General features: G+C 42.2%; 8 protein-coding genes across 8 annotated transcripts; 5 read left to right on the forward strand and 3 right to left on the reverse strand.

The window, feature by feature from the left end:
• Positions 1-1,705: 1,705 nt before the first annotated feature.
• On the forward strand, positions 1,706-4,056 carry EAE98_008374 (uncharacterized protein; the record flags this gene model as incomplete). Its single annotated transcript, XM_038955997.1, has 6 exons — positions 1,706-1,944; positions 2,091-2,268; positions 2,317-2,799; positions 2,871-3,223; positions 3,269-3,723; positions 3,782-4,056. 6 exons carry the CDS (start codon positions 1,706-1,708, stop codon positions 4,054-4,056), a joined length of 1,983 nt encoding a protein of 660 aa, XP_038807456.1.
• Positions 4,057-4,754: 698 nt separating this feature from the next.
• Positions 4,755-6,486, forward strand: EAE98_008375 (uncharacterized protein; the record flags this gene model as incomplete). The annotated part of the gene is made up of 2 exons (XM_038955998.1): positions 4,755-6,294; positions 6,386-6,486. 2 exons carry the CDS (start codon positions 4,755-4,757, stop codon positions 6,484-6,486), a joined length of 1,641 nt encoding a protein of 546 aa, XP_038807457.1.
• A 227-nt stretch (positions 6,487-6,713) lies between these two features.
• On the reverse strand, positions 6,714-8,627 carry EAE98_008376 (uncharacterized protein). Its single transcript, XM_038955999.1, has 6 exons — positions 8,459-8,627; positions 8,356-8,411; positions 8,067-8,305; positions 7,949-8,016; positions 7,072-7,900; positions 6,714-7,010 (listed from the first exon to the last, which is right to left on the reverse strand). Exons 1-6 carry the CDS (start codon positions 8,510-8,512, stop codon positions 6,859-6,861), a joined length of 1,398 nt encoding a protein of 465 aa, XP_038807458.1. The 5' UTR covers positions 8,513-8,627; the 3' UTR covers positions 6,714-6,858.
• Positions 8,628-8,640: 13 nt separating this feature from the next.
• EAE98_008377 (uncharacterized protein) lies at positions 8,641-10,199 on the forward strand (the record flags this gene model as incomplete). Its single annotated transcript, XM_038956000.1, has 2 exons — positions 8,641-9,244; positions 9,304-10,199. 2 exons carry the CDS (start codon positions 8,641-8,643, stop codon positions 10,197-10,199), a joined length of 1,500 nt encoding a protein of 499 aa, XP_038807459.1.
• Positions 10,200-12,453: 2,254 nt separating this feature from the next.
• EAE98_008378 (uncharacterized protein) lies at positions 12,454-14,075 on the reverse strand. The gene is made up of 2 exons (XM_038956001.1): positions 13,962-14,075; positions 12,454-13,896 (listed from the first exon to the last, which is right to left on the reverse strand). Exons 1-2 carry the CDS (start codon positions 14,009-14,011, stop codon positions 12,561-12,563), a joined length of 1,386 nt encoding a protein of 461 aa, XP_038807460.1. The 5' UTR covers positions 14,012-14,075; the 3' UTR covers positions 12,454-12,560.
• A 117-nt stretch (positions 14,076-14,192) lies between these two features.
• On the forward strand, positions 14,193-17,689 carry EAE98_008379 (uncharacterized protein). Its single transcript, XM_038956002.1, has 2 exons — positions 14,193-15,442; positions 15,488-17,689. Exons 1-2 carry the CDS (start codon positions 14,291-14,293, stop codon positions 17,567-17,569), a joined length of 3,234 nt encoding a protein of 1,077 aa, XP_038807461.1. The 5' UTR covers positions 14,193-14,290; the 3' UTR covers positions 17,570-17,689.
• A 2,258-nt stretch (positions 17,690-19,947) lies between these two features.
• On the reverse strand, positions 19,948-21,852 carry EAE98_008380 (uncharacterized protein; the record flags this gene model as incomplete). The annotated part of the gene is made up of 5 exons (XM_038956003.1): positions 19,948-20,868; positions 20,918-21,375; positions 21,430-21,589; positions 21,645-21,715; positions 21,765-21,852. The coding sequence occupies 5 exons, from the start codon at positions 21,850-21,852 to the stop codon at positions 19,948-19,950; spliced, it is 1,698 nt and encodes a 565-aa protein (XP_038807462.1).
• A 1,230-nt stretch (positions 21,853-23,082) lies between these two features.
• EAE98_008381 (uncharacterized protein) lies at positions 23,083-23,418 on the forward strand (the record flags this gene model as incomplete). Its single annotated transcript, XM_038956004.1, has 2 exons — positions 23,083-23,233; positions 23,294-23,418. The coding sequence occupies 2 exons, from the start codon at positions 23,083-23,085 to the stop codon at positions 23,416-23,418; spliced, it is 276 nt and encodes a 91-aa protein (XP_038807463.1).
• Between the last annotated feature and the right edge of the window lie 506 nt (positions 23,419-23,924).

Genomic DNA, 23,924 nt, shown 5'->3' on the forward strand with positions numbered 1-23,924 from the left:
GGTCACTCACGTGAAAGAGGAGCCACTAGACCAAGAATGCGTTACAGTTTTCAATGGCAACGGTTCTTTATTTCCGAAATTCTGGGGATTTGATTGATGAAAGCTTCATTGGGCTGTCAGTTTTGAATTTCAATCTGGGCTGCATGGCAATGGGTACAACACCAGAAGAGATGCGAGACGCTTAGTACTTACTGGTCCAATAGGATTCTGAAGGTTGCTGGAGGCATGCAAGCAAGCAGTGACATTCAAAAGTTTCTTTTCAACGAATGTCACTAAAATTCCGCAATGGTCGGGAAAGCAGTACTTTGGGAAGGCATTGCATATCATACCATGATTACGATCGTGTTTACGCGTGTCCGTCATCAGGAAAAGTGTTCCGGTACCTATGCAAGAATATATTCATCCGGTTTAGAAAGCTGCAGATGATATTCATCTGAAACTTAGTATATTTGAGAGGTTCATCGGAGGAAGGTCCGAATGTTGCTTGGCCTGGGGTAGGAACAGTGTATATCGGGCGACATTGCATAGCTTAGTTTCAAAGTCGTTGAAGATATCTTCTAGGAAGAATACTCGAAAGCCTTGGATTAAGCGGATCTACGATGCAGTAGCATTGGTATATGTTAGTTCGCAATCAAAACGTGCAATACCACAGAAGCAATCATACTGTTCAAGAGCAATCGCGATCGGGTATGTCCTCTAAGCTTTGCCAGTGGCATTGAAATACTCCAATTTCCAGAGAAGATGGCGTGCATAGATTGCCTTACCGCATGCTTCATGACTCAGTTGAGGTACTGTTCATAGCACAGCATCGTATTACGATCGGCTATAATTACCTCGCTCGGTATTTGCGTATTAAAAGAAGCTTACTAATTGTGCTGATGATGCAACTGCAACGCAGTTCCACTGCATGGATATTACTCGCTAAGCAGTTTAGACACATGCAATCTACCTAGCTAGTTAAGCATCAAGCACCAATGTAAGTTCGAAAGCTCTCTAACTCGTTGTTACTCTATGTGCCAATATACAGCTAGTCCTATTCATTTGACAAGGACTAATTATCCAGAGCTGGTTGGATGTTGCAACGTTCAAGGCCTGACCTCAATTGCTCATCAAAGTAATATGTATTCAATCCTTTCCTGTTCATGGACAAAGAAGCATATGTTGAGCACCTTCGAAATAACCCTCAATCTCCAGAGAGCGAGAAAATCCTTAGTTGTAAGCCAAACTTCCCAACTTGCCAACTTCTTTCCTATTACATGACCCGTACACCTGACGTTTGCCCACAACACGAGGTTCAGCTCACCATTTTGCCTCAAATTCCTAAAGCTAGATGGTCCAATTAATAAAAAAAACACTTTTCTTATTGATTCCCGGCTGACGGGCCCATGCGATAACGATTGGCCAAAGATAATTCATGCCAAAGCATCTCTTATGTATGTAGAGCTAGAGGTTAGGCATTTTCCAGGTTGTCCCCCTGACAGCTTCGATAAGGTCTTATCAAAATGCTTAAGGAAGTCTGAAGGAGTTGGGTGCGGTCGATTGTAATTCCTTTGTTCGCAGAAATGGATCATACAACAACAAAAACAACAAAATACTATCTCCACTTTCTTTACAACAAAGAAGGGATGTTTGATCTATTCACAACTCAAAAACAAGAACTTTCTTTCCTCTTCACAAGTCTGCTTTTACTTACCTATTATAGAAAATGCCTGCAACTACCAGAACTATGTCCAAAAGACTTCTCTCATCTATTTCAAAGGATGTGGAGTTGCATCTTCCCAAAGTTTTCTCCCCAAAGGCCGCTTTACAAAAAGTTGTCGTTAAACCAAAGCGTCGCCAGAAACATTCCAAGCACCACATCAGACGACAAGCAAAGAAAAAACCCCACCCAAATCAAGATTCTAAACAACAGAAGCCTGCCAGAGGACACACAAACATTGATTTGTCAGATCCCCCTTTTACCACTATCACTCACTGGCCTTGTCATCGTGTGATTGCCCTCAAGGAGTCTTCGAGCTTTTAGTTCCTATCTGTGTCAACTGTGTCAACTGTGGACACGATATTAACGACCATGCACTTCCTGATTTCAGTTCATGGAATACACGCTGCAATTATGTTTGCGAAAGACCAGATCTAGTTTCTTCAGTTCTGCAACTTGCACTAAACACGGGAATGGCGGTTATTCGTGCTACACCTCTAGTGGGAAAAACAACTCTTCTTCGGTTGATTGGATATCATATTATTCTTCACAATCCAGAGCTTGAGCCTGTATTCGTTCATTGGCTGCCCAAAAATAGACGCAATAATGTTCCATAGCAAGAATATTTAGACGAACAGGTAACCCGGGCGCGAAAAGACAATGCCAGATACCGTACACATAAACCTAACGCCAAACTTATTTATCTCATTGACGAAGCTCAAGGCTCTTATGAAGATGAAGAATTTTGGATTTCTGAGCTCAGAAGCCGCTACACTAGATCAAGTCGAATATTTGTGCTTGTTTGCCTTTATGGGGCTGCTGGCATTTCTGAGATTCAAGAACCGTTCATTGAATCGCAAGCTTCGAAAGTGGACGATCTCAATCGTATTGAATTACGACCATCAAAATCCAGTTCTTTATGTATGCTCTTCAAATCACATGAGACATTGACCGCAGTTAGTAAATGGATCCTGGAGAATCGTCTTGATCCTGATAGCGTTGATCGAGTAGCTGTAGCCGAGTATCTTCACTCTGCTACTGACGGTCATCCGGGAATGGTTGGATTGATTTTGGGTTATTTTGAAATGTTGATTGCACAGGTAATCCCTACTCGGCTAAACCAAAGAAGTTGTTCATTGAAGAATATGCTAACCGTTTCTCGCTCAATAAGAATATCGAAAAACGTCGAAGATGGTCGCCAGACTTCTGTCATGAGATCCTTGTCGAGCATGATTTTCTACTGGAATTTCTTACTCAATGGGGCAGAGGCGTCTGGACAGTCGTAGGAGAGCAACACCTGAAAAACTATTTGACACGTCATCCATCTTGCAGCCATCTCAAATATTCGGATGTTGCAGATGCATTGCGTAAAGTAGCGAGACTACCCAATGGCTACACAGAGTCAGGAACGAATAAAACGGATGCATTAGCATTTTGTTATAAAATGGGATTCCTACACGCAGAGTATCTTAAGCATGAAAGTAGCGAAGTCACCTATATTTTTGCTTCTCCAATACATAGAAGGTATGTGCATTCACCTTGTCCTTTGTTTATACTAACGCCAGACAGAATCGCATATCGCCGTCTCATTCCAGGTCCGCCAGCAGGAACCAGTTCAGATACAATCACCCTTCAGCAAGCTTGTTTAAACGCCATCGAAAGATTTAGCCCTTCTGTTCTGCATCATCGCTCTCCCTCGTCAAATACTAGTTGCCAGTCCAATGCTAATTGGGGTATTCCAGAGGCAGTATTCCAGGATGAGATGTATTGTTGCCTTAACCAGGAGCTTCATAATCTACCTATTTTGTCAGAATATGCTGAAACAAAGGATGGACGAATCGATTTCTTTATCTTTGGCAAAAGATGGGGTATTGAGATACTTCAATCTGGTACCCATGGAAGACTAGAAGAACATGTGGATAGATTTAAAGCTGGAGGAAAGTATCACAAATGGGGTATTCTTGAAGATTACATTATTCTTAACTTTTGTTCGAAGTCTTCTCTTGATGCACTTAAAATCAAAGGTGAGGGAAATTTCCAGTTTAGAGCCAAGTATCATCTAACCTAGATTCTGCTTTTTAGATATTGATACGCAATCGCATATTCGCCATGTTGTCATTGATGCAAATGAGCGCATCGCGCAAGTATACACATATGACAAGCAGCTGCAAACAATCCTGAACCTGGGCGAGGGAAGAACCAGGTCTCATTCACCTGAAGAGCAGACATCTTCTGGGGAGTCGGATATTCGCATGACTTTGCGAGATCGAGAGATAGAATTGGAGCAAGTGAAGAAAAGGACGGAAGAGGCGCTAAAAAAAATGAATCAACTGCAGCTACAGCTTGCGAAAAGATGACTTAGGTATCTAAGGAGGAGAAATTGGGACGTAGAGACGAAACAGATATTATTGCTTTTTTGTTTTTAAGCTCATAGTAATACCATTCTCGTCGGTGATAATTACATGATATGTTTAAAACTTTTGGGGCCAATTACACCACTTCTAAGAAATCTTCAAACTATAATGCTATATGCAAATCTAATGAAAACCTGAAAAGGGTGTTGAATGATCCACGATACAGGTGTATAAATTAAGCGGATTCTAGAAATAACTATCTCGTCTCGCTCGTCTATCTTGAGAGAGCTACCGGTTTACCTAGGAATCGCGGATGCACCCCACCGCCAAGAGATTCGGCTGGTGGGCTTGCCATTTCCCCGACTTTTATCTAGTATTCATTCTGCAGACGCAAGCCTCTATCAACTCATAATTTATGGTATCGAATCTCAATTGGCATTGTTCTGGCATTGAGATTCTAGAAAGAAAATCCTTCACTCATGCTTCATGGGGGGCTGGGTTGATCTAAACGGAAGAAAGACGAGCACATATTCCATCACGAAACGCCAATCATTGCTTGGACCATCGAATTCATTGCAACAGCTCTCACTTCAGAAAGCAAATAGCTATCCACGTTTATTCAGATGTCGAAATAAGATTTATTCTTCTCGAAAAAGCTCGACAAAGCTTCATTACCTATCGTATATCTTCAATCAACTACAATGGGCCATTTTCCCCTTCAAACATGGCTCCTATGGCTCGGAGCTTTGGGCGCAATAGCTCAATCGCCATATCGACCACAAGAACCAATAAACGATCCTCATAAGTATGCGAAAGCATGTCCAGATTATAAGAAATATTCGACTTTCAGGCATGGGCCAGTATCTGATGGACCTATGGAATTGCCTTTTCAACGACCTGCTGAGGAATGTCGAACATTCTCCTCGGCTTTGGTGGAGAAGGTCATCGATGATATGTCAATTAAGATGGTTAACAAGGACCTCGCGAGACTGTTCGAAAACGCTTTCCCCAATACTCTCGATACAACTGTACGATGGCACGTCGACGGAACCACAAAGCATACGGAATTGAAGGCGAGAAGTGCCCAGAGCAATCAGAAATGGCAAGGAGCGCAGTCATTCGTGGTTACGGGAGATATCAATGCGGAGTGGCTCAGAGACTCTACAAATCAACTGCTACAGTATCAGCCTTTGTCAAACAAAGATCCAGCTATTTTCAATCTGATTTTGGGAGCTATCAATACACAAGCAGAGTATGTTATACAGTCGCCATATTGCAACGCATTTCAACCTCCCCCGCCCTCGAAGCTTGCTGCATCGCAAAACGGACAAGATGACAATGTCCACCCCGCATACGAACCATCTTTCGTCTTTGAATGTAAATATGAGCTAGATTCCCTTGCCAACTTTCTGGCTCTAGGAAACGCCTTCTACAACCACACTAAATCTACTGACTTTATCAATTCACGCTGGTTGACCGCACTAGATACCCTTCTCATGGTCATCGAGCAACAATCCGAATCAAGCTTCGATTCAAAGACTGGCCGTTTCCAACGTAATTCCTACACATTCAGCCGTCGAACCGACCAGGGAACTGAAACTTTACCATTATCTGGTGTTGGAAACCCATTAAATTACGGTACGGGCTTGATAAGGAGCGCATTCCGCCCTTCGGACGATACAACGATTCTAGGTTTCTTCATCCCAGCGAATGCGCAGATGTCCGTCGAATTGAAACGCACCGCCGAGATTCTCAAAGTAGCCAAACGTTCCGATCTAGCCCAAACTCTCGAGAAGCGCTCACAAAGTATCAAAGATGGTATCATGAAGCACGCTGTCGTACAACACAAGAAATGGGGTAAAGTATTTGCATATGAAGTAGATGGTTATGGTGGACAAATCCTCATGGACGATGCCAATGTGCCTAGTCTCCTCGCCCTGCCAATCCTCGGTTTCTGCAGCAATGATGACCAAATCTATAAAAATACCAGAAAAATGATTTTGTCTAAAGAAGGAAATCCATACTATCTCGAAGGGAAAGCATTCAAAGGTATCGGAGGTCCACACATTGGCCCCGAAAATGCATGGCCTATGTCTCTACTGTTGCAAGCCATGACTAGTAATGATGATGATGAGATCATGGAGTGTTTGAACCTAGTTTTGAAAGCAAGTAGATTGGGATTGATTCATGAGAGTATTAATGTCAACCGTATACAGGAGTATACGAGGAGTTGGTTTGCATGTATGTCTTCGTTTTCTCTTCCCCTTTCCGTCTTCACGTGTCTTATGGGACCCATCGCATATGATAAATCCAGATACTAATATTTGCAAAGGGGCTAACTCAGTCTTTGCACAAACAATTCTTGATCTTGCAAAACGGAAACCACATCTTTTGTTTGGGGAGGGCGCTGATCCTTATGACCTCGAGACTTGACGTCTTTAATCGTCAAGAAGAGGCTTTTATTTGCATAAAAGTGTGGAAGCAATGACCATGCTATGATTGGAGTTATGTTTATGGAGGGAGTTTTCTGTGCGACTTGTCGGATTAGCTCGATCATACTTGTTGGTGAAGTAAGGCAGATGTATGTATTAGATGTTCTGCAAAGAAAAGTTAGATCTGAATTCAATTTTTGCCATTTTGCATGTCTTGCATCCTAATACAGTGATTTAGTTTTATTATATTCATTTGCTACCAATATATTTGGATCGATCAAAGCTATCCGCTATCACATAACCTCTATGATGCTCAATTCAGCTCGCTATGAAATGTCGTCAACAATCACTCCCTGAAGTTCCGCTAAAAACACTATTTCTTCCCAAAAAACGCCATAATATTCCCCTGTCCCTTCTTTGGTGCATCCTTCTTGGGTTTAGTGGAAACAGCCGCTGCTTTAGCTTTAGGTGCTGGAGCAGGCTCGTCTTCCGAAAATGATTCCCAGGCTGCTTCTTGTTTCGTTACTGATATCTCGGTTAGTACATTACGCATGGAAAAGGAGAATAAAACTTGTGAGTAACCTACCTAAATAGCCATCTTCGTCCTTCACAGTTCTCTTCTTCATGACTCTTCTTCTACCTCTTCTTCGTCCACTACTTGTAGTTGCGACAGGTTCTTCTTCCTTGTTTTCCTCAGGTGCTTTTTCCTCTTCTAACTCCTCGGCGGGTGTTTCAGGAGCTGGGGAGGGTGCTGCCTTTTCTTCTTCTTCTTCCTCTTCTTCATCATCATCATCTTCCATCATTTTCCTTAGTCTCTCTTGTGTTGCTTTCCTGGAACTTCGATCTTGAGCCTTGGTTTCTTGAGTGACAGGCGCTGGCATCCATGTATCTTCTTCGTCATCGTCCGAGACATCTTTCATCGCTGAATCGTCCTTCGCACTAGATTCTGTTTCCTCAATTTTTGCTTTCTTAGGCTGAGTTTTCGCGAACGCCTTGAAAATGCTACTTGATTCGCGCTTGAGATTTGCAGGAGGAGCAGGTGTTGATTCTTTACTTGAGGGCGCAGTGGTGGATTCGGCTTTTGTAGACTCTGCTTGTGGCTTTGCCTTGGTCTTTTCTTTTCCACTGCTGCCAAAGAAATCTTTGGCATTGGATGGCTGTGATCTTGATTCGGGCTTTTTGGAGGAGGAAGACGATTTAGCAGACTCTTGGACTTCACTAAGCTTGGATTTCGCAGTCGCAGGTCTGGTTGGAACAGATGCTTGTGTGGCAGTTGCAATGTGTGGTGCTTTGCGGATACGGCGTTTAGCATTTGGGTTGGTAATTATTCCATATTTATGGTAGGATTCGAGGGGGTCTTCGGATTTGGCGAGTGTTTGGATTTCTCGGGTCGAATCTGAGAGCAATTGGAGCTCCTACAAGTTGTTAGTACTTGGAGAGTTTGGACTTAAAATGTGTTCTACCTTCAATGGGTGAGGCCCTAAACTGTATATATGTATTGAGGAAATGTGCTCAAATTGAGACCGTGTTGCTGTAGGTTGTTAGCTACGAAGTATGGCTTGCCAAAGGCGGGGTTCCAACTTTCCAAATCCTCCTCTCGAGTCAATGTTATACTAAATGTAGAGCCTTCACCAGTACTCCCTTCGAGCTGTGGCATTGAGCTTCCGACAAATGGACTGCTCTGCATATAATCATCTTCGCCATCCTTTTGCGCCTCAACCTCAGGTGCTTCTTTTCTCTTTGTTCCACCAATGAGATAAGTTGCATGAATTGTCCCTGGTTTCTTTGCATTCTGTACTCGATGAAACTCAAACAGCATTCTGCCAAAATGTTAGCAGAAGGCACACTACTAAGCTAGAGAACGACTTACTCCTTTGCTGTATTTACATGGGCTTTGAGCACCCGACTAAGCAGTTTATAAGTGACCTAAGACTTTCAGTTAAAATAATTTAACTCCACAAACAATTGCTTACCACTTTGTCCTCTGTCAAGATACTCGCTGCAAGATAACTTTTAAAATCCGCCATTTTGTTCAACTTTGTGGTTCTCTCAAAAGGTTGCTGGAGCTGTTATCTGATTTATTTTCGAGGTTACGGCAACTGATAAACTGGGAGTCGCGACGCGTCTGTCAACCACTTTACGCGAAATTTCCAGGATGTCACCTCCGTCGAGAAGAAATAATGCGGCAAGCAAGGCAAACACCCCCCAAAAATCGACCAGGACTTTTATTGAAGAAGCTATGAATATTAGAGGACCAAAGGATGATTCTTTTGATATAGCAGATTCAACGGATTGGTTGGGGACGCCACTTTCTAAACTCGCAGATGTCGACTCATTATTACGATGTCAAGTCTGTAAGGACTTCTTCACTACGCCAATGATCACTTCTTGTTCGCACACCTTTTGTTCACTTTGTATACGAAGATGCCTCAATAATGACTCGAAATGCCCAACATGTAGATCGAACGACCAAGAAGTCAAGCTGAAATCGAATGCTGCTATCGAGGATTTAGTGGAAGCTTTTAAAAGGGCTAGACCGGAGGCACTGGAACTTGCGAGGAAACCTGTGGTGGAATCTATTGTTACATCTCCCAAGAGGAAGCGTGAAAGATCAGATCTTGATGGAAGGGATGAGCAAGCCAATAAAAAAACGAGGGCTTCGACTCGCCAGGCAACAAGACGACTCGAGAGCTCGGAGACAGCGCAGGAAGCAGTGATAGTTATTGACGAAGGGGATAATGATGCAGATTTTGAACCTGGTGATTGAGCATATAGCTATTCAATAATTTGACGGACAATGGCTAACATGTTCCCACAGATGATGGTCTTACTGCATGTCCGGTATGCAATCGACGGATGACAGCAAAAAGTGTTGAAGCTCACATTGGGAGGTGCCTTGCGGAATCCGAGACCACTCCTCAATCTGCGAGCATTTTATCGAAACCTTCAATTCCTTTATCTCAGCCAGTCAGACGGCCAGATCGATTACCCGTCGTCAATTTCAGTTTAATCAAAGACCAAGCCTTGAAGAAAAAGCTTATAGATTTAGGAATATCTGCTGCTGGAGGGAAAGAAATGATGCGGAAAAGGTTAACAGAGTATACAACCATATGGAATGCCAACTGTGATGCGAAAAATCCAAGGAGTACGGCGCAGTTGAAAAGAGATCTCGATTCTTGGGAAAGGACGTTGGGATCAAGAGCGCCACAACCAAGCGCATTATCCGCTCACATCAAGGATAAGGATTTTGATGGGCAAGCATGGGGAGAAGAACATAAAAATGGCTTTAAAGACTTAATAGCTCAGGCTCGTCAGAAGATTGCGAAAACCAAGCCTTCTAAAGAGTTAGAAGCGGATTCTTTAGCATCTACGACAGTGCTACAGGCATCTAGTCAAGATTCATCAGGTATTGCACTCAGCGGGGAAGTTGGAAAGGGGCGGGAATATTTGCTACCAGAGATTCCACGCGAGCGGACATCTGAAAATAACCCAATACCACCACTGCCTGGGGCATCAGAAGCCAACAGTCCACCACCTAATGGGCGGTTCTTTTCAGAGAGCGCAGGACTACCAGAGTACGTGATAGCTGCTCCACCATCATCACAATATGATAGAAGCATGCCAATAACGCATGTACAAGAGTTGCAAGATGCATTTGCAGGAGCAGGAGCAGGAGCAAATATAAACAAAGATGGGCCGATGCAGCCACAATAGATGAAACTAATATATAAGATACCCTTTCTCAACCTTCAATCCTTTCAATTCTCTTCCTCATTTTCATATAAATCATACCTGATGGGCCTTCACGGTCTAGCAGTTTCATAGCCATATGAGGTTTACAATTATTCCATCACCTTGAATTTATACAAGCGATTCATATTCTATCCCTCCTAGACAATCAAGAAATAATCCATATCGAGTTCATGTGTACAGGTCAATCAATACTGGATTGCGCTAGGCGTATCACTTCTCTCCTTAACATCTCCCATCTCCTAAGTTCGAGTATGCCTAGGCACTAAGTAGGAACAAAAGATCAGTCAATAATGGGCATTCATTACCGCTAGTAAAGCTCGCTTTCTATCTTGACCATTTCCAAAACTAAGGCCAATTATTGAATACATCCTGGACTAACTTTGTGTGGTATACCAGAATACCTAGAACATAGCAGAATGATTGCTTGGTGAGTGTTCGTTGATAATCATTGCTTAATATGGCGCAGGAGATGATCCATGATGTCGAGAACGATGAGGGAGTGATAAACTACTTCAGAAGGCTGAAGAGATTCAATTATCTGTTATGATGTTCTTTTTATCACTGTTTATGTTTTCATAATTACAGACAAATAATTTCTCACTCCTTATTTTGATAGGGTGGCATCACCCGACCGTGACAATAAGTAGCGTTTTGTCCTGGCTCCAGTCACGCTCCTTCCCCAATTCCCCCCGTCTACGTTCACCCCTTCCTCCCAACTAAAACCCTTTACCTTTATGTTTTTAAAAACCGTCCCCTTCATCACCAATTACCATCATGACTTAATGGTATTTGGGATACTTCGGATTTGATCTCCGCGGGTACCTGGTTCAAACCCACGGATCCACTTTATAGGAAGTCCTGTGATTGACTCGAAATTCTGCAGATTTCTAGAGTCCAACACGTGGTTTAATTCCATGAATCAAAATATACCCTGATTAGACTAGAGTAGTCAACATGAGGTTAAATGTTAAAATGGTTTGAATCCATAATTATAAGGGTGATGGCAAACAATGACCTCCCCCAGCCCTTTATCCGTAGTAAGAAAAACTATGTCGATATCGGTCTCGGAGCAGACGTGCTTCTGTGGACCCTCAAGATACTTGAGTATGGGCGAGAGGATGTACACTACAAGAGTAGTGGAACCTCTTTTGCTGGTTTGGAGTTTTGGTATATTTTTTGAGGAGGGGGGAGACGGGGAGGTGGGTGAAACAGGAAGAGGCAAATAAGTAAGTGAGAGGCTGTCATGGATTTTTTGGGAGATGCTCGAGAGAGCGTACTTGGCTTGGAGATATTAAGGAATGGCCTATTGAATAATATAATTACACTCCCTCGTCTGAAAGGTTTGCTAATTATGCGTTGTCTTTGATATTTTAACTTACTGGGAATGACACTTGCAAAGTATTACAAGAGGGGGGATTATCTTACGTACAAAAAGTAATTAATCTCGAGATCAGCGTCACAATTTGAAATTACCTTATTGTCTAGGAGTCTTGAATGTGGTGCTGTTCCCTGTGAAATACCTAAATGAAGTGTTCAGTGCCATTCAAGACTGCATCTATTGGAGTATACTGTAGATCTGAACGGCCGTTTGGTTTCTTCTATGCAACAGTTCAAGGGCTCAGTAACTAGCTTTATTGCGCAGAGCGAGACTGTAGAAGTGGGTTATTGAATGGAAACAATCAATAAAACCATACACTTATTAGCATGATGTGAAAGACGAGAAACGGAAGTTTGTGTCAAACATGCATCTATTCGACGTCTTCGAGAAAGTCAGGATGAGTAGTTATCAAGCAATGAGTGTCAGGATCAACGAGTTGTAGATTGGTCGCATACAGAAACGGTTCTGAAAGTTAGGAGAGTGAGGGCTGAGAAGCTCTGCTCTGAGTATTGAGATGTTTTTGTAATTTTGATTACCGTTCGACTGGACCATTAGCTCACTCGGTGCGGATGAAGTGAAAACTTGAAAAGGAATCTGCGACTCCTGGATAGGAATGAGATGGCAATACATGTAACTTTGAGTGATTCTCGAGTGGAAGCGAATACGAGAAACACACACGAATCATGATGGGAGGAGCTCACCGGGAGCTCGCTTGATAAACAACTCATGAGTATGAGAGTTCCTCGTTGAGTCGCTGTGATTCCGGTCACTCAGTCATGGATAGACAGGAGATTACCACACCATTGTTCTCAAACAAAATTTGTCCTTGAGATTTGATTTCATATCATCAGAAGAAAAGTATATCCGATTTAACTATTGACGCCATATATGTGAAACCCCCGTAAAAAAGATCCAATCTACAAAGAGAAAATAATACAAATGCATCAAGCGTGCTCTGCTATTGGCTCTGGTTCTAGAGACATTCGTCGTAAACCCTGTGTACTCTCAACAACAACTTCTTCTTCCTTCTGGGCCTCTCTCGCCTGTTGTTCCACTTCCTCCAATTCATCCAACTTGCGCTTTGTATCTGCAGCCTCCTTTCTTTCTTTCTCCTCCTTGACCAAACGTTCTTTTTCTTCAATCTTCCTCGCCTCTTCCTTCTCCATAGCTTCCAGTTCGTCATCCACCTCGGTCTCATCCACCACATTCGTTTGTCCAGGCTCAGCAATAATATCTCCGACCTCATCAACTTGTCCCATTTGCTCCCTCAATTGATCAACCACGTCATCCACTCTCTCTACACCACCAATCTCCTTGTTGAGACTTGACAAAACCTTTGTACTGGACTCCATGATTCGGACAAGATCGACTTGATCAGCTGCTTGCTCGATCTTGGAAAGCACTTCTTCTAATTGTGATAAAGTAGCATGTCGATTTGCAAGAGTAGTTTCCGCACTTTTCTTCGACCTCAGGGCTGCCAGGGCCGACACACGATTTTTCTTTGCAACAGCTTCTTTCGCTGTGCGCTCCATGATGTCGACTTTTTCAGCGAACAATTTTGTTTGAATCTCAAGATCAGCAATCAGAGATTTTAATGATGCTATCGAGGTATCCTCTTGGGTTATGTTTGGAGTTTTTGTGTCTGTTGGTGCTTTCAGCTTGATGGTTTCGCCATCACAGGCTATAATTTTCTTGTCCCTCGCAAGAAATTTCAAGAAAGCATCCATATCCACATCTGAAAGAGGATGCTCCCCAAGAACATTACCAAACTCCTCCTTGAACATTCTTCTGGAATATATCCTTCCCACCCTCCCTGTCTTTGTACCACTTTTCCCTGCGAACACTTTCGCTGCTTCCTCGACATTTCCAAGAATGACCAATTTACCACCCGGCAGCTTGCCTCCTCCAAAAGATATGCCAATTTGCTTCAATCCCCATCCTACTATATCCCAAGGCTTTATAGTCCAAGACTTGTTGTATATACTGTCGGTAGCATTCATGAAATCTCCCAGGGGCATCAACTCTTTCTTCGCGATTGCTTCTTGAACAACAGCTCCCAGAGACAAAGGTCTTCCCCATTCATTCGTATCTAATGCGCGCAATAATTCGTCATCGGCCCTTAAAATCAGTAAATCGGGACTCGACCCTTGAGATGGCATGACTCCAGCTCTCGCCGCCTTTGCCAGCGCCTTTTGCCATGCTTCGATATTTGCTTGGTAGCCATCTGGATTTAACGTCTGCTGTTGACGGAAATCAGAGTACAAGGCTGCAAGTCTTGCTCTGGATGGCGGTAGTTAGCATTTTGATGTAGAAGCTGAATGTGGGACTGCAGGGAAGAAACTCACCGACGAAACTGGGGCTCATTATCAAGAAGGTAATTGAATAGCTCACTCATGGTGAGCTAAAGACGCTGCTATTTTGCATGAATCTAAGATAGTAGAAATTGAGATGATTGTTGTGCAAGGTTGTTGATTCTTATCGTAAATCCTTATCAGTGATGGGTTGTGAAGTGACGAAATAAATATCCTTGTTTGAATTGAATGCCGTGAATATGCGACGTCGATTGGTAACGCCAACAAACAAAGACAAATTCACAAACCACAAATTTTCGAAACTTTATGAACAAATCTACCCAGGATAATGAACTTACGGTGAAGGAAACTGCCGGGTCACTATGGCAGACCAAGAGGATGGTCCGGCTCGAGGACACTCGCCAGGCGCTGCTGATCCCAATGATGGGCATGTCCATTTCGACGATGGAAGCACAGTCACTTCTACCATCTCGCAATCAACATCTGCCATGACCTCTCCTCTAACTTCCGAATTTAGAGATGTAGAGAAAATCGATCAAGATGTGCCACGAATACCAACTCTGTCATACAATATACCTCCCAGCGAGGAGGGGTCGAGAAGGGATTCAATTGGGGGTTATGCCACTGACGAAGAAGCTTCTGTCTGTAAACCCTTTTTGAGAACATCCAGTCCACACTCGGATTTGAAACGAAATAAAGGGGCGGAATATGAAAAGGTTGGAGACTTGGGTGTTTGCACCATGCAAAAGTTCTCGTTGTATGAAACGGCTACGAGGTATTACGTTGTAGGAGCCGATATCCTCGATTCTCGATTTCGGATCCTGAAGATTGATCGCACCGCAGAGATAGGGACCCTGAATATCACTGAGGATGAGATTGTATACACAAAGAAGGAGATGACCCAGTTGCTCAATGCTATTGACGATGGGAACAAGAGTTCAGGTGGTATGAAACTCAAGAGTGCTGTCTGGGGTATACTTGGGTTCATACGATTTACTGGTTGTTATTATATGCATATGATTACGAAACGAAACCAGACTGCTATGATCGGTGGCCACTTCGTATACACCATCGAAGCTACGGAACTAATACCACTGACTACATCAACTAGCTCTAGATTCAAGTCATCAGATACTCGGAATACTGAGGAGTCAAGGTTTCTGAGTATCTTAAACGGCCTTGATTTGAATAAGTCTTTCTATTTCAGTTATTCCTATGATATCACGAGGACTTTGCAACATAATATTATGACAGAGCGAGCTGCTCTCGCCGCTGGAAAACCATCCCCTCATCCCAAAGATTACAATTCCATGTTCGTCTGGAACAGTCATCTATTGAGTCCTGCGGAAAACCTTTTGAAGAATACTTATGATTGGTGTGTACCAGTAATTCATGGGTATCTTGCGCAAGCTGCTCTACCAGTATGGGGACGAATAGTCTATATAACAATCATAGCAAGACGCTCCAGATACTTTGCTGGTGCTCGTTTTTTGAAGCGTGGTGCTAATGACATGGTATTGTAAATCAATCTACTTCGAGACATCTACTAATTTTTCCAGGGATATGTCGCAAATGATGTCGAGACTGAACAAATAGTCTCAGAAAACACTACAACCTCATTACATGCTCCCGGGCCAAAGCTCTATGCCAGTCCCAATTACACTTCTTATGTGCAACATCGCGGAAGTATCCCATTACACTGGACTCAAGACAACACCGGTGTAACTCCCAAGCCTCCTATCGAGCTAAATCTGGTAGATCCATTTTACAGTGCAGCTGCGTTGCATTTTGATAACCTCTTCGAAAGATACGGAGCTCCTGTTTATGTATTGAACCTGGTGAAAGCAAAAGAAAGGACACCCAGAGAGTCGAAACTCTTACATGAGTTCACAGATGCAATCAACTACTTGAATCAATTTCTACCAGCAGACAAGAAAATTATTCACAAACCATGGGATATGAGTCGCGCTTCAAAAAGTCGAGATCAAGATGTGATTGGTACGCTTGAGAGTATGGGTAACGAGGTTGTTACCCATACTGGAATATTTCATAACGGAGACGGCAAAACAACAATGCCAACTGTGCAAAATGGCGTTGCTAGAACGAATTGTATTGATTGTTTGGATCGAACTAATGCTGCTCAATTTGTCATTGGTAAGAGAGCTCTTGGATATCAACTCTATGCTCTAGGCATCCTGAGTGAACCTTCGATCAACTATGACACTGATGCGATAAACCTTTTCACATCTATGTATCACGGACACGGTGACACAATTGCAATTCAATATGGAGGCTCACAACTAGTCAACACTATGGAGACTTATCGAAAAATTAATCAATGGACTAGTCAATCTCGAGATATGGTAGAAAGTTTCCGACGATACTACAACAATTCATTCCTTGATGGCCAGAGACAGGAGGCTTATAATTTATTCCTCGGAAATTACGTCTACGAACATGGACAGCCAATGTTATGGGATTTAGCAACTGACTATCATCTTCATCATACTGATCCACGTGTTTGGTCTCCGCGTACTCGTCGAAGTTATATAAATTGGTACACACCTGCCTTCCTCGAGAAGAAGACTTTGCCCCCATATTCCGATCCACAAGGTGTCTTGACAAACAAACCTCTCAACTATTTTGATGACTATTGGATTGAGTATTATAAGCCTCTCTCCATCTCCTCCATGGTTAAGATCTTTACTTATCCGGGCAAAATGTCTTCCTCCGCTCGTCTCCTGCCCCGATCACAGCATCGTGATGAGTCTCGCGTCGGCTACGATTTGTCGCCATTCAAAGTTCGCGCTGATGCTACTGCTCATGTTGAAGAGCCCCCTATTCCGCAATCGTCTCCTAATTCAAAGGGCAAGAAAAAAGAGGTGTCATTTCCGGACACCACTGACTTAAGGGCTGATGACGATATTCCAGAGGATTCATCGATCAGATCTGGTGGAGGCGGTACGAAACGTATTAGTCTTCAAAGGTGGCTTCAGCCGATCCAGGAGTCATATCCTCTCTCTGACAATGGATCGTATCATTCGACAGCTTCACAAAATCATCACCATAATCCTCCTGGTATCATGAAAGAAACATCGTCTCATTCGCAATCACATTCAACGGAAGATTCCTTCCACAATTATAATATTACTTCGAATCATTACTCTTCAAATATACATTCAAGTCGAAATTTGGGAGGACTAGAGAGGAAAAAGATGACACCATTGGATAAAAGCAAAGCTGCTCAATGGACCTTCACTCAAGTTGTCAGTGAATCTCTCAACCCCAGTGTCAATTTAGGCGAAGAAGAGGATTATGAGCGATACGTCGAGTATCCACAATTACTATCACTAGTAGTAGGAGATGATGATCATGATATCGAAGGTGTAGAGGAATACGAGGAATGGGTCAGAGGTGTTGGCTGGGATAGTGGATTTGGTCAAGGCGCGTACAACGGGGGAATCAATGGAGGTTGGGGTAGAGAAGAAGATCATGAGGAAATCGAGGAATATAGAAGCTTTTTGAGAGTGGCGGAAAATCCTTTGACGGTGCTTGAGGAAGACGGACAGAAGAAGAGATATAAGGCATATAGGAAATGGTTGGCTGGGAAGAGTTTGTTTAAACAACAACCTATTGATTAGGGAATTGACGGCGGGGCGCAAGGTCTTTCGTTTTAGCATGGTGTTATGGGTGTATATTCTGCTAGGGCTTGTTTGGGGAGTGCGGTGTTAGGTATCAATTCATTTACAATTCATAACACTCGGAAATTTCTTAAGGAATCATGCATTTGTTTTGAAGTTCTTGTTTATTATGGAAATTGCTAGACACTCACTTTTTGATCCATGTTCACATTCTGCTCTTTTCATTTCATGATATCATTCTTCATAAGTTTTGCCGCATGTTAACCCTTGTAGCTCTCTGATCAATGTTGGTTGTGTTACGCGCTGCTTGTGCATATATCGTAGAATCCCTGTAGTTGTTAGAGATCTTAATAAGTGTCGAGTCATTATCAATATCTCTTTACCACCCTCGATTCTCTTTTTTAACGGTCAATTGGATCTCTTTTGCGATGCTTGGAAGAGTCATGCCGTCTGAAGTGTGTGGATCGATTCCGTGGAAAACATCAATTGTTGAATTTGTGAATGTTACAATCGGGACGAGTTTTGTTAGATTCTGATCGATATACAGAACATAGATACTATAGCCTTTAGCTTTACAGCACAAGCTCTAGAAAGTCGTGGAACATGTATGGTGTTTGTTTGCTTGCTTTTGGGGAGAATTGTGGATATTTCGAGAGAAGCACCATACGTTACTATAAAACAGTTCTGCAAGTATCTACCAAAGTCTAAGAAACTAACACTTTGACTCTCGTAATAAATTCTTTTAAAAATCTGTATACAGGCTGAAAAGTTTGAGGCTGGTTTGTTTATATCTTTCTCTGCTTTTCAATCTTCAGTCTTTGATTTCTAGTCTATTCTATTCTCAAAATTATACTAGATCTTACGATTCATTCCCAGCCCTCTGTAATACTATGTCTAGACTCGAGAAACAGTACTATCTATCGCTCATCAAATATAAAATCCGTTTAATAGAATCCCTTATACATACTTGAATATCATCTGATATTCTCATGCTTTCATACTCTCCTTTCTTACCGACTTCACATACAAGTCTACATGAAATAAATCAATAATGCCACATCCGCAAAGCCCCAAACCACCCACATCGTAAACTCACCACCTAACTAATTATTCCTCATCATATCATTATCATCATATCCTCACTCTCGAACTTTAAATAATAGAAAGATGCCGAATTTAGCCGTTTCTATGGAAAATTCTTAGGGTTAATATATAGTAATTCTCACAACCTTCAACTTTCTAATTTTGGGGCTTTTGAACTTCGAAGCTTTTTTCTTGTTTTTGAGATATTATTATAATAGTTGTTCGGTTGCGCGGCTTACGATTTTTCTCATGCATCTTTCTCCGGCATCTCCATCTCCAAAATCTCATCATCCTCGCAATTTCCGCAATTATAATCTCCATACCTACTCTCTCATTTCCTATGAAGAAATAATCCACGCCTGTGATACTTTCCCATCTCTTTGTCCACAAACCTTTCAATGCGTTTCGGATTAGAGCTTTAGGTTAGAGGGCGTGGTTTTGTTTGATTTATTAGATAGCTCTCTATGAAAGCTTAAAAAATATCTGTTGCGTGATATTTCTGTCGGTTTCACTTCTAGATTCTGAGATGATAGTTTTGTATTTGTGTTTGTTTTTCTTTTTGGATCGTGTGGAATGCAAGGTGTGGGTTTCTTCTGGAAAATGTAGATGGGATTGTAGATACAAGATAAAGGGGTTTAAGGAGGGAATTGGAGATGGAGTTGGAGTCAGGATTCGTGGAGAAGAGAAAGGAAGCGGAAGGAGAAGTGTGTGGGCATGAAATTTTCATCGTTTGAATAATTTTTCACGGTATGGTATGAGAGGAGAAGAGATGGAGAAGCTAAATCGTGGTTGAGTTTCTGATACAGATGAGTATGCGATACAGGGACAAATAATGATGGTCTGTCTCACTGACAAGGGCGAAAGCGCAGGTGGTGAATTGGCTAAAATTTTTATAGAGAGGATAGATTTTTAGGTTTTCATTGGATATTTGGATTGGAAATTGAGGAACTAGGTAGGTATGTAAGAGAGAGGAAGGGTGCTTTTTGATAGGGAGCGTTCGGCAATCGTCTGGGGATTGTTAACTTTTTCTTTTGTTGAATAGGGGAAAGGAATAGTGTCAGAATGCTCAGCAGGGTGAGCACTAGTAATTCTGGCTGCAGAACTAATTAATAGTACTGAGAGATAACTATACTGTCAAGCATGGCATCGTGATTCTACTTGCAGACCTTGAATTAATCGCGTCAAGACGACTTTCTTGAGATGCTCCATTCAACGAGATATCTTGTGACCATGTATGAGAACATCGCATTCTTATATTTATATATATGAAAAATTGCGAGTGCCTTTCACCACGATCATTTAGAAAATACTCTAGCCAGCGTTCCATCAGTCTCGATAATCCTCGCCAACTCCCGCTCAAAATTCTCTCTCTCCTTCTCATCACCTGCTTGTTGGACCACTGCTGTAAACACTTTTCCCGTCTCCAGTAGTTCATTTAATATCTCCAAACCTGCCTCTTTTCTTTCCTCAGATTTTTCATCTACTTTTACACAAATATGACAGTTTAGAAGTGTTAAAGCGCTCATGATAACTAATCGATGATCATCGGCACTAATGCGGGGCCAAAGGACTAGAATCACCTCTCTGAGTGTCTTCAGCGTGTTTATAACGAGTGATGGAGAGGTATCGGGAAAGAATGGGTTCGATAGAATATTTACTAGTATAGGCAATATATCCTTGAGATGTTTCACGCCTGAAATTCTCATCTCCGGAATGATGATGCCGATTTGTACGACCAGTATTTCAACCACGGCAGGTATTTCTTGACAGTGTAAGTAAGCAGGGAGAATAGCATGGCGAATTATTCTGTCAAGGAATGCGAGACGAAGCTGAGCTGGTGATTTGGACGGGGCTGTGTTGTGTTTCGAGGGCTTCTTCAAGGCTATGGTTGTCACACTTGTAGAAGGCTCCTCGTCTCCTTTACTAGTAGGCCAGATCGCATTGCAAAGTGCATTCAAAGCTTTGTATCCCTCTGGCAATAACTTGAGTGTTTCTTCGACGGGTGTCGTGGATGGTAAGAATAACAAAACTGGGTGGATAGTATTCTCGAAAACATCACCTAGTCCTGTTTGTTGAAGCAATTTGTCACCCATTTTCGAAAATAGCGTGGGAAGGATTCGAAGAGCGTGAGTTCGGATTGGATTTGATGGTGAATCGAGGAGTATTAGAATAGGAGTGGTTAATAGAGGCCATGCTTGCGCACGGAGAAGATCCGGCTTAATGTGGTTGTTAGTCTAGAGTTGGAGTGAGAAGAGGAAAACGTACAGGAATGAAATCGACGACCCATTTTAAGACAGGTATAGTGTATGGAATAGTTGACCTCCAAGGTTGCTTTGAAGGAGAGGACTCGAGGATATCGAAATGACGGGGTGGTGCAGATGATGGAAATGCTTTCCGGGAAGATGCAGTGATGGATTCGGGAGTAGGGGCTTCGGAAAATATGAGACGGATGAAGGACCTCAAGAGATGATTCACCAAAAACTCGGGAGACTTTACGTAAGACTCGTATTTATCGAGTATTGTGATGGCGATTAGTTGAGACCGAGGAGTCGTCCAGGCATAATTGGTACTAGTGAATGGGATGAGAGAAAGAAGAGTCGAGTTCTTCGGTGATTGTGTTGTATTCGAAGAGATGTTAAGTAGGTGCTCTATCGAAAGAATGCAGAGGCTATATTTCTCTTTACATTGCTTGATTTTGTGGACTTTGTCTGGTTTATCCTCTTCTTAGAAATATGAGTTTATGCTCCCAACATCTGAATTTGCCGGAGACACATTACCGTCAATCTTGTCTAGAGAAAAAATCTTTCCATCAGGTAGCAATTCCTTTGATAAATAATCCTCAAGCTTCTCGTGCCATATATCATCATCTGCTTTTTTCACTATGTTCGAATTTTCCTTCAAGCTGCTGGCGAGGATGACGAGGGTTTCTAGCTCCTCCTAACTATTTAGCAGGAAGTCAGATCAAACAAATTATTGAGGAATGTAAACTTACATCCTCACCTTCCTGTTTTCTATCAACAAGCTCTTGATACAGATCCTCGAAAGAGTATGATGAAGGTAGAGCTAGTCACGTGTTAGAAATAAGTTGTTTAAAAAAGTCTGGAGATTTTACCACTAGATGACAATAACGTGATACCATTCTCGTCATGTTTCGAGTTTCGAAGTGTATCTCTAGCAGGACTACGAGCAGATAAGAACATTATGAATGTCAGGCGTGGTTATATAGATGTATATTTTGTTGTTGAGAAAAATTGGTGGTAGAAAGGGAATGGATATTCGAGAGGATGTGGCTTAGTAATCAATTACATAGAAGCCCGTCCTTTTCAGGATGACAACGCTATATTACAGTGCTTCGTTCTAGAAGTTTATATCCTTTCGGGAATACATCGCAGGTCCTGAACACAATTGACAATAGATTCTCGAGGTCTTCTCGAAGAATATCGCAGCCATGAACATCTTCCACGACGAGCGAAAGATAGTAAATTGAAACTCTCCAGATATCTCATCCTTTTCGACATATGTGGAGCAAATGCTGATTGTGGTAGTCGAAAAAAAGTCATGATGAACAATTCACGCGTAACTTTACACATTTTCTCCCCCTATCTCATTGTTTGATTCAAAGCCACTCACCCAGTGTAAATATCTAAGAAAGTTCTTCTCATCTGACTTAGTAGTCAATATGGTATCCAGGTGTTTAACCAGATGGATTACCTTGTTCTTATTTTATGGGTGACCTCATGTTATAAGAACTCACATGTTACTTGTAAGATTGGGTCGCTCGATGTGTTCAACCTCACATGAGCCTCACGAATGATTCCTTTGCCGAATTCCATGCACTTGGGGCTATACACGCGGAATACATCTTCTCATAAACATTCAAAGTTGCCTGTTGGATCTGTCCGTTCACAGGGCCTCGAAGGGAAACCGTGCATTCCTACATAGCCGCGCGTTTGACTTGAAGGTCAGATCTTACATGCGATTCGTCACGAAGCAAAACTCTTAGGGAGGGCTTATGGAAATCAAACTCTTGGAATTGAAAATGCTGGGGAGATCTATCATACGAAGCGTTTAAAATGGCATATCTTATGGAATCTCACAATGCTCCCTCACAAAACTTTGTTCAGTCTCAGGTCTACCACGCGGTCCAGGGCTATGAATTGATCCCTCTATGGATTTTTGTTGCCATGGCGCTACAATGTCCACGTAATGGTTCTTGTCTGTTGGATCATTGAACAAGATACCACAGATATTGAGTTCAAGGAATTTTGGTATATATACCAGTTGATCTGAACACTTGGCAAAGACCCCCATCAAGAACTGGAGGACTTCTAATTTTGCTACATAAATCTCACGCTTCCAAAATAATTAGGATATCAGATTAGCAACCACATCCCAGGACGTTATTTTAAGTTTTTCAATTCTCCACAGTCATGCAGATCGTACGAAAAGCCGTATATACTCCTTACGAGAACGAGAGTGGGAGGGTTTGGCTCAAATTTGGAGGACGCACCATCAACTTTATTATGACCAACGAGAAGCAAGATAAGAATAATGCCATTCCAGGCTCAGAGCCACTTAAAGGTACTATCTTCAAAGTTCCTGATCAAATTGCCTCCTAGAAAGGATCTAACGATTATGAAGGGCCATTCAAAAAGAGCTTGTGGGCTGGATTTGGCACGAAGAAATTCAAGCAGGAGAAAGTAGAAGACAAGGAAGATACGCACAAAATGAGCGAGATGGATGATAAAGGCCTTGATATGAAGTGAGGATAGCAGATGCGTGGTTCAAACTTATGGGGTAGCAATCGGGAGAGCTTAAAGACGTTGAGCATCTCGTTGTTGAATACTGTACTTGAGAGAGTACGTAGAGACTGAGAGTTAATTGGATAGGCGGTGGCAATATAGGAGTTTGGAGTTGCTTTTTCCAAATAGATGAAAAATGAGGATATATACACTCAATTTGACGCTTGATTCTCTGATTCTGCGGAGCTTTGTATGATTTATTGTAATGATCAATTTGTCTCACCAGTACCCAAGTATGGATACTACATTCAATAAGTCCCGATATTTCAAAGTGCGCGCACGACTGACCTTGCGACTATTAACATCTAATATATCCTACGCCTACACCGACTTTAGGTTTGTCGTCGGTACCTGTCTACTTTTCTAGGTAGATAGGTAGATATTCGGCGGTTCAATTCCATGTTATATTATTACACAAAAAATCCAACCATACATAAGGTTAACCTTGTACAATTTCTTTAGTCATTCAA

Source organism: Botrytis deweyae (genome assembly GCF_014898535.1).
Source record: "Botrytis deweyae strain B1 chromosome Unknown BDEW_022, whole genome shotgun sequence".
Lineage (NCBI taxonomy): Eukaryota > Fungi > Ascomycota > Leotiomycetes > Helotiales > Sclerotiniaceae > Botrytis > Botrytis deweyae.

Bases quoted from the DNA above. Each gene is read 5' to 3' on its own strand.
- EAE98_008379 (XM_038956002.1), top strand. From the start codon at position 14,291: ATGGCAGACCAAGAGGATGGTCCGGCTCGAGGACACTCGCCAGGCGCT. The intron at 15,443-15,487 runs GTATTGTAAATC...TAATTTTTCCAG, and splicing joins AGCGTGGTGCTAATGACATG to GGATATGTCGCAAATGATGT.
- EAE98_008378 (XM_038956001.1), bottom strand. From the start codon at position 14,011: ATGAGTGAGCTATTCAATTACCTTCTTGATAATGAGCCCCAGTTTCGT. The intron at 13,897-13,961 runs GTGAGTTTCTTC...ACCGCCATCCAG, and splicing joins AATGAGCCCCAGTTTCGTCG to AGCAAGACTTGCAGCCTTGT.
- EAE98_008376 (XM_038955999.1), bottom strand. From the start codon at position 8,512: ATGGCGGATTTTAAAAGTTATCTTGCAGCGAGTATCTTGACAGAGGAC. The intron at 8,306-8,355 runs GTAAGTCGTTCT...ACATTTTGGCAG, and splicing joins CATGTAAATACAGCAAAGGA to AATGCTGTTTGAGTTTCATC. The intron at 7,901-7,948 runs GTAGAACACATT...AACAACTTGTAG, and splicing joins TAGGGCCTCACCCATTGAAG to GAGCTCCAATTGCTCTCAGA.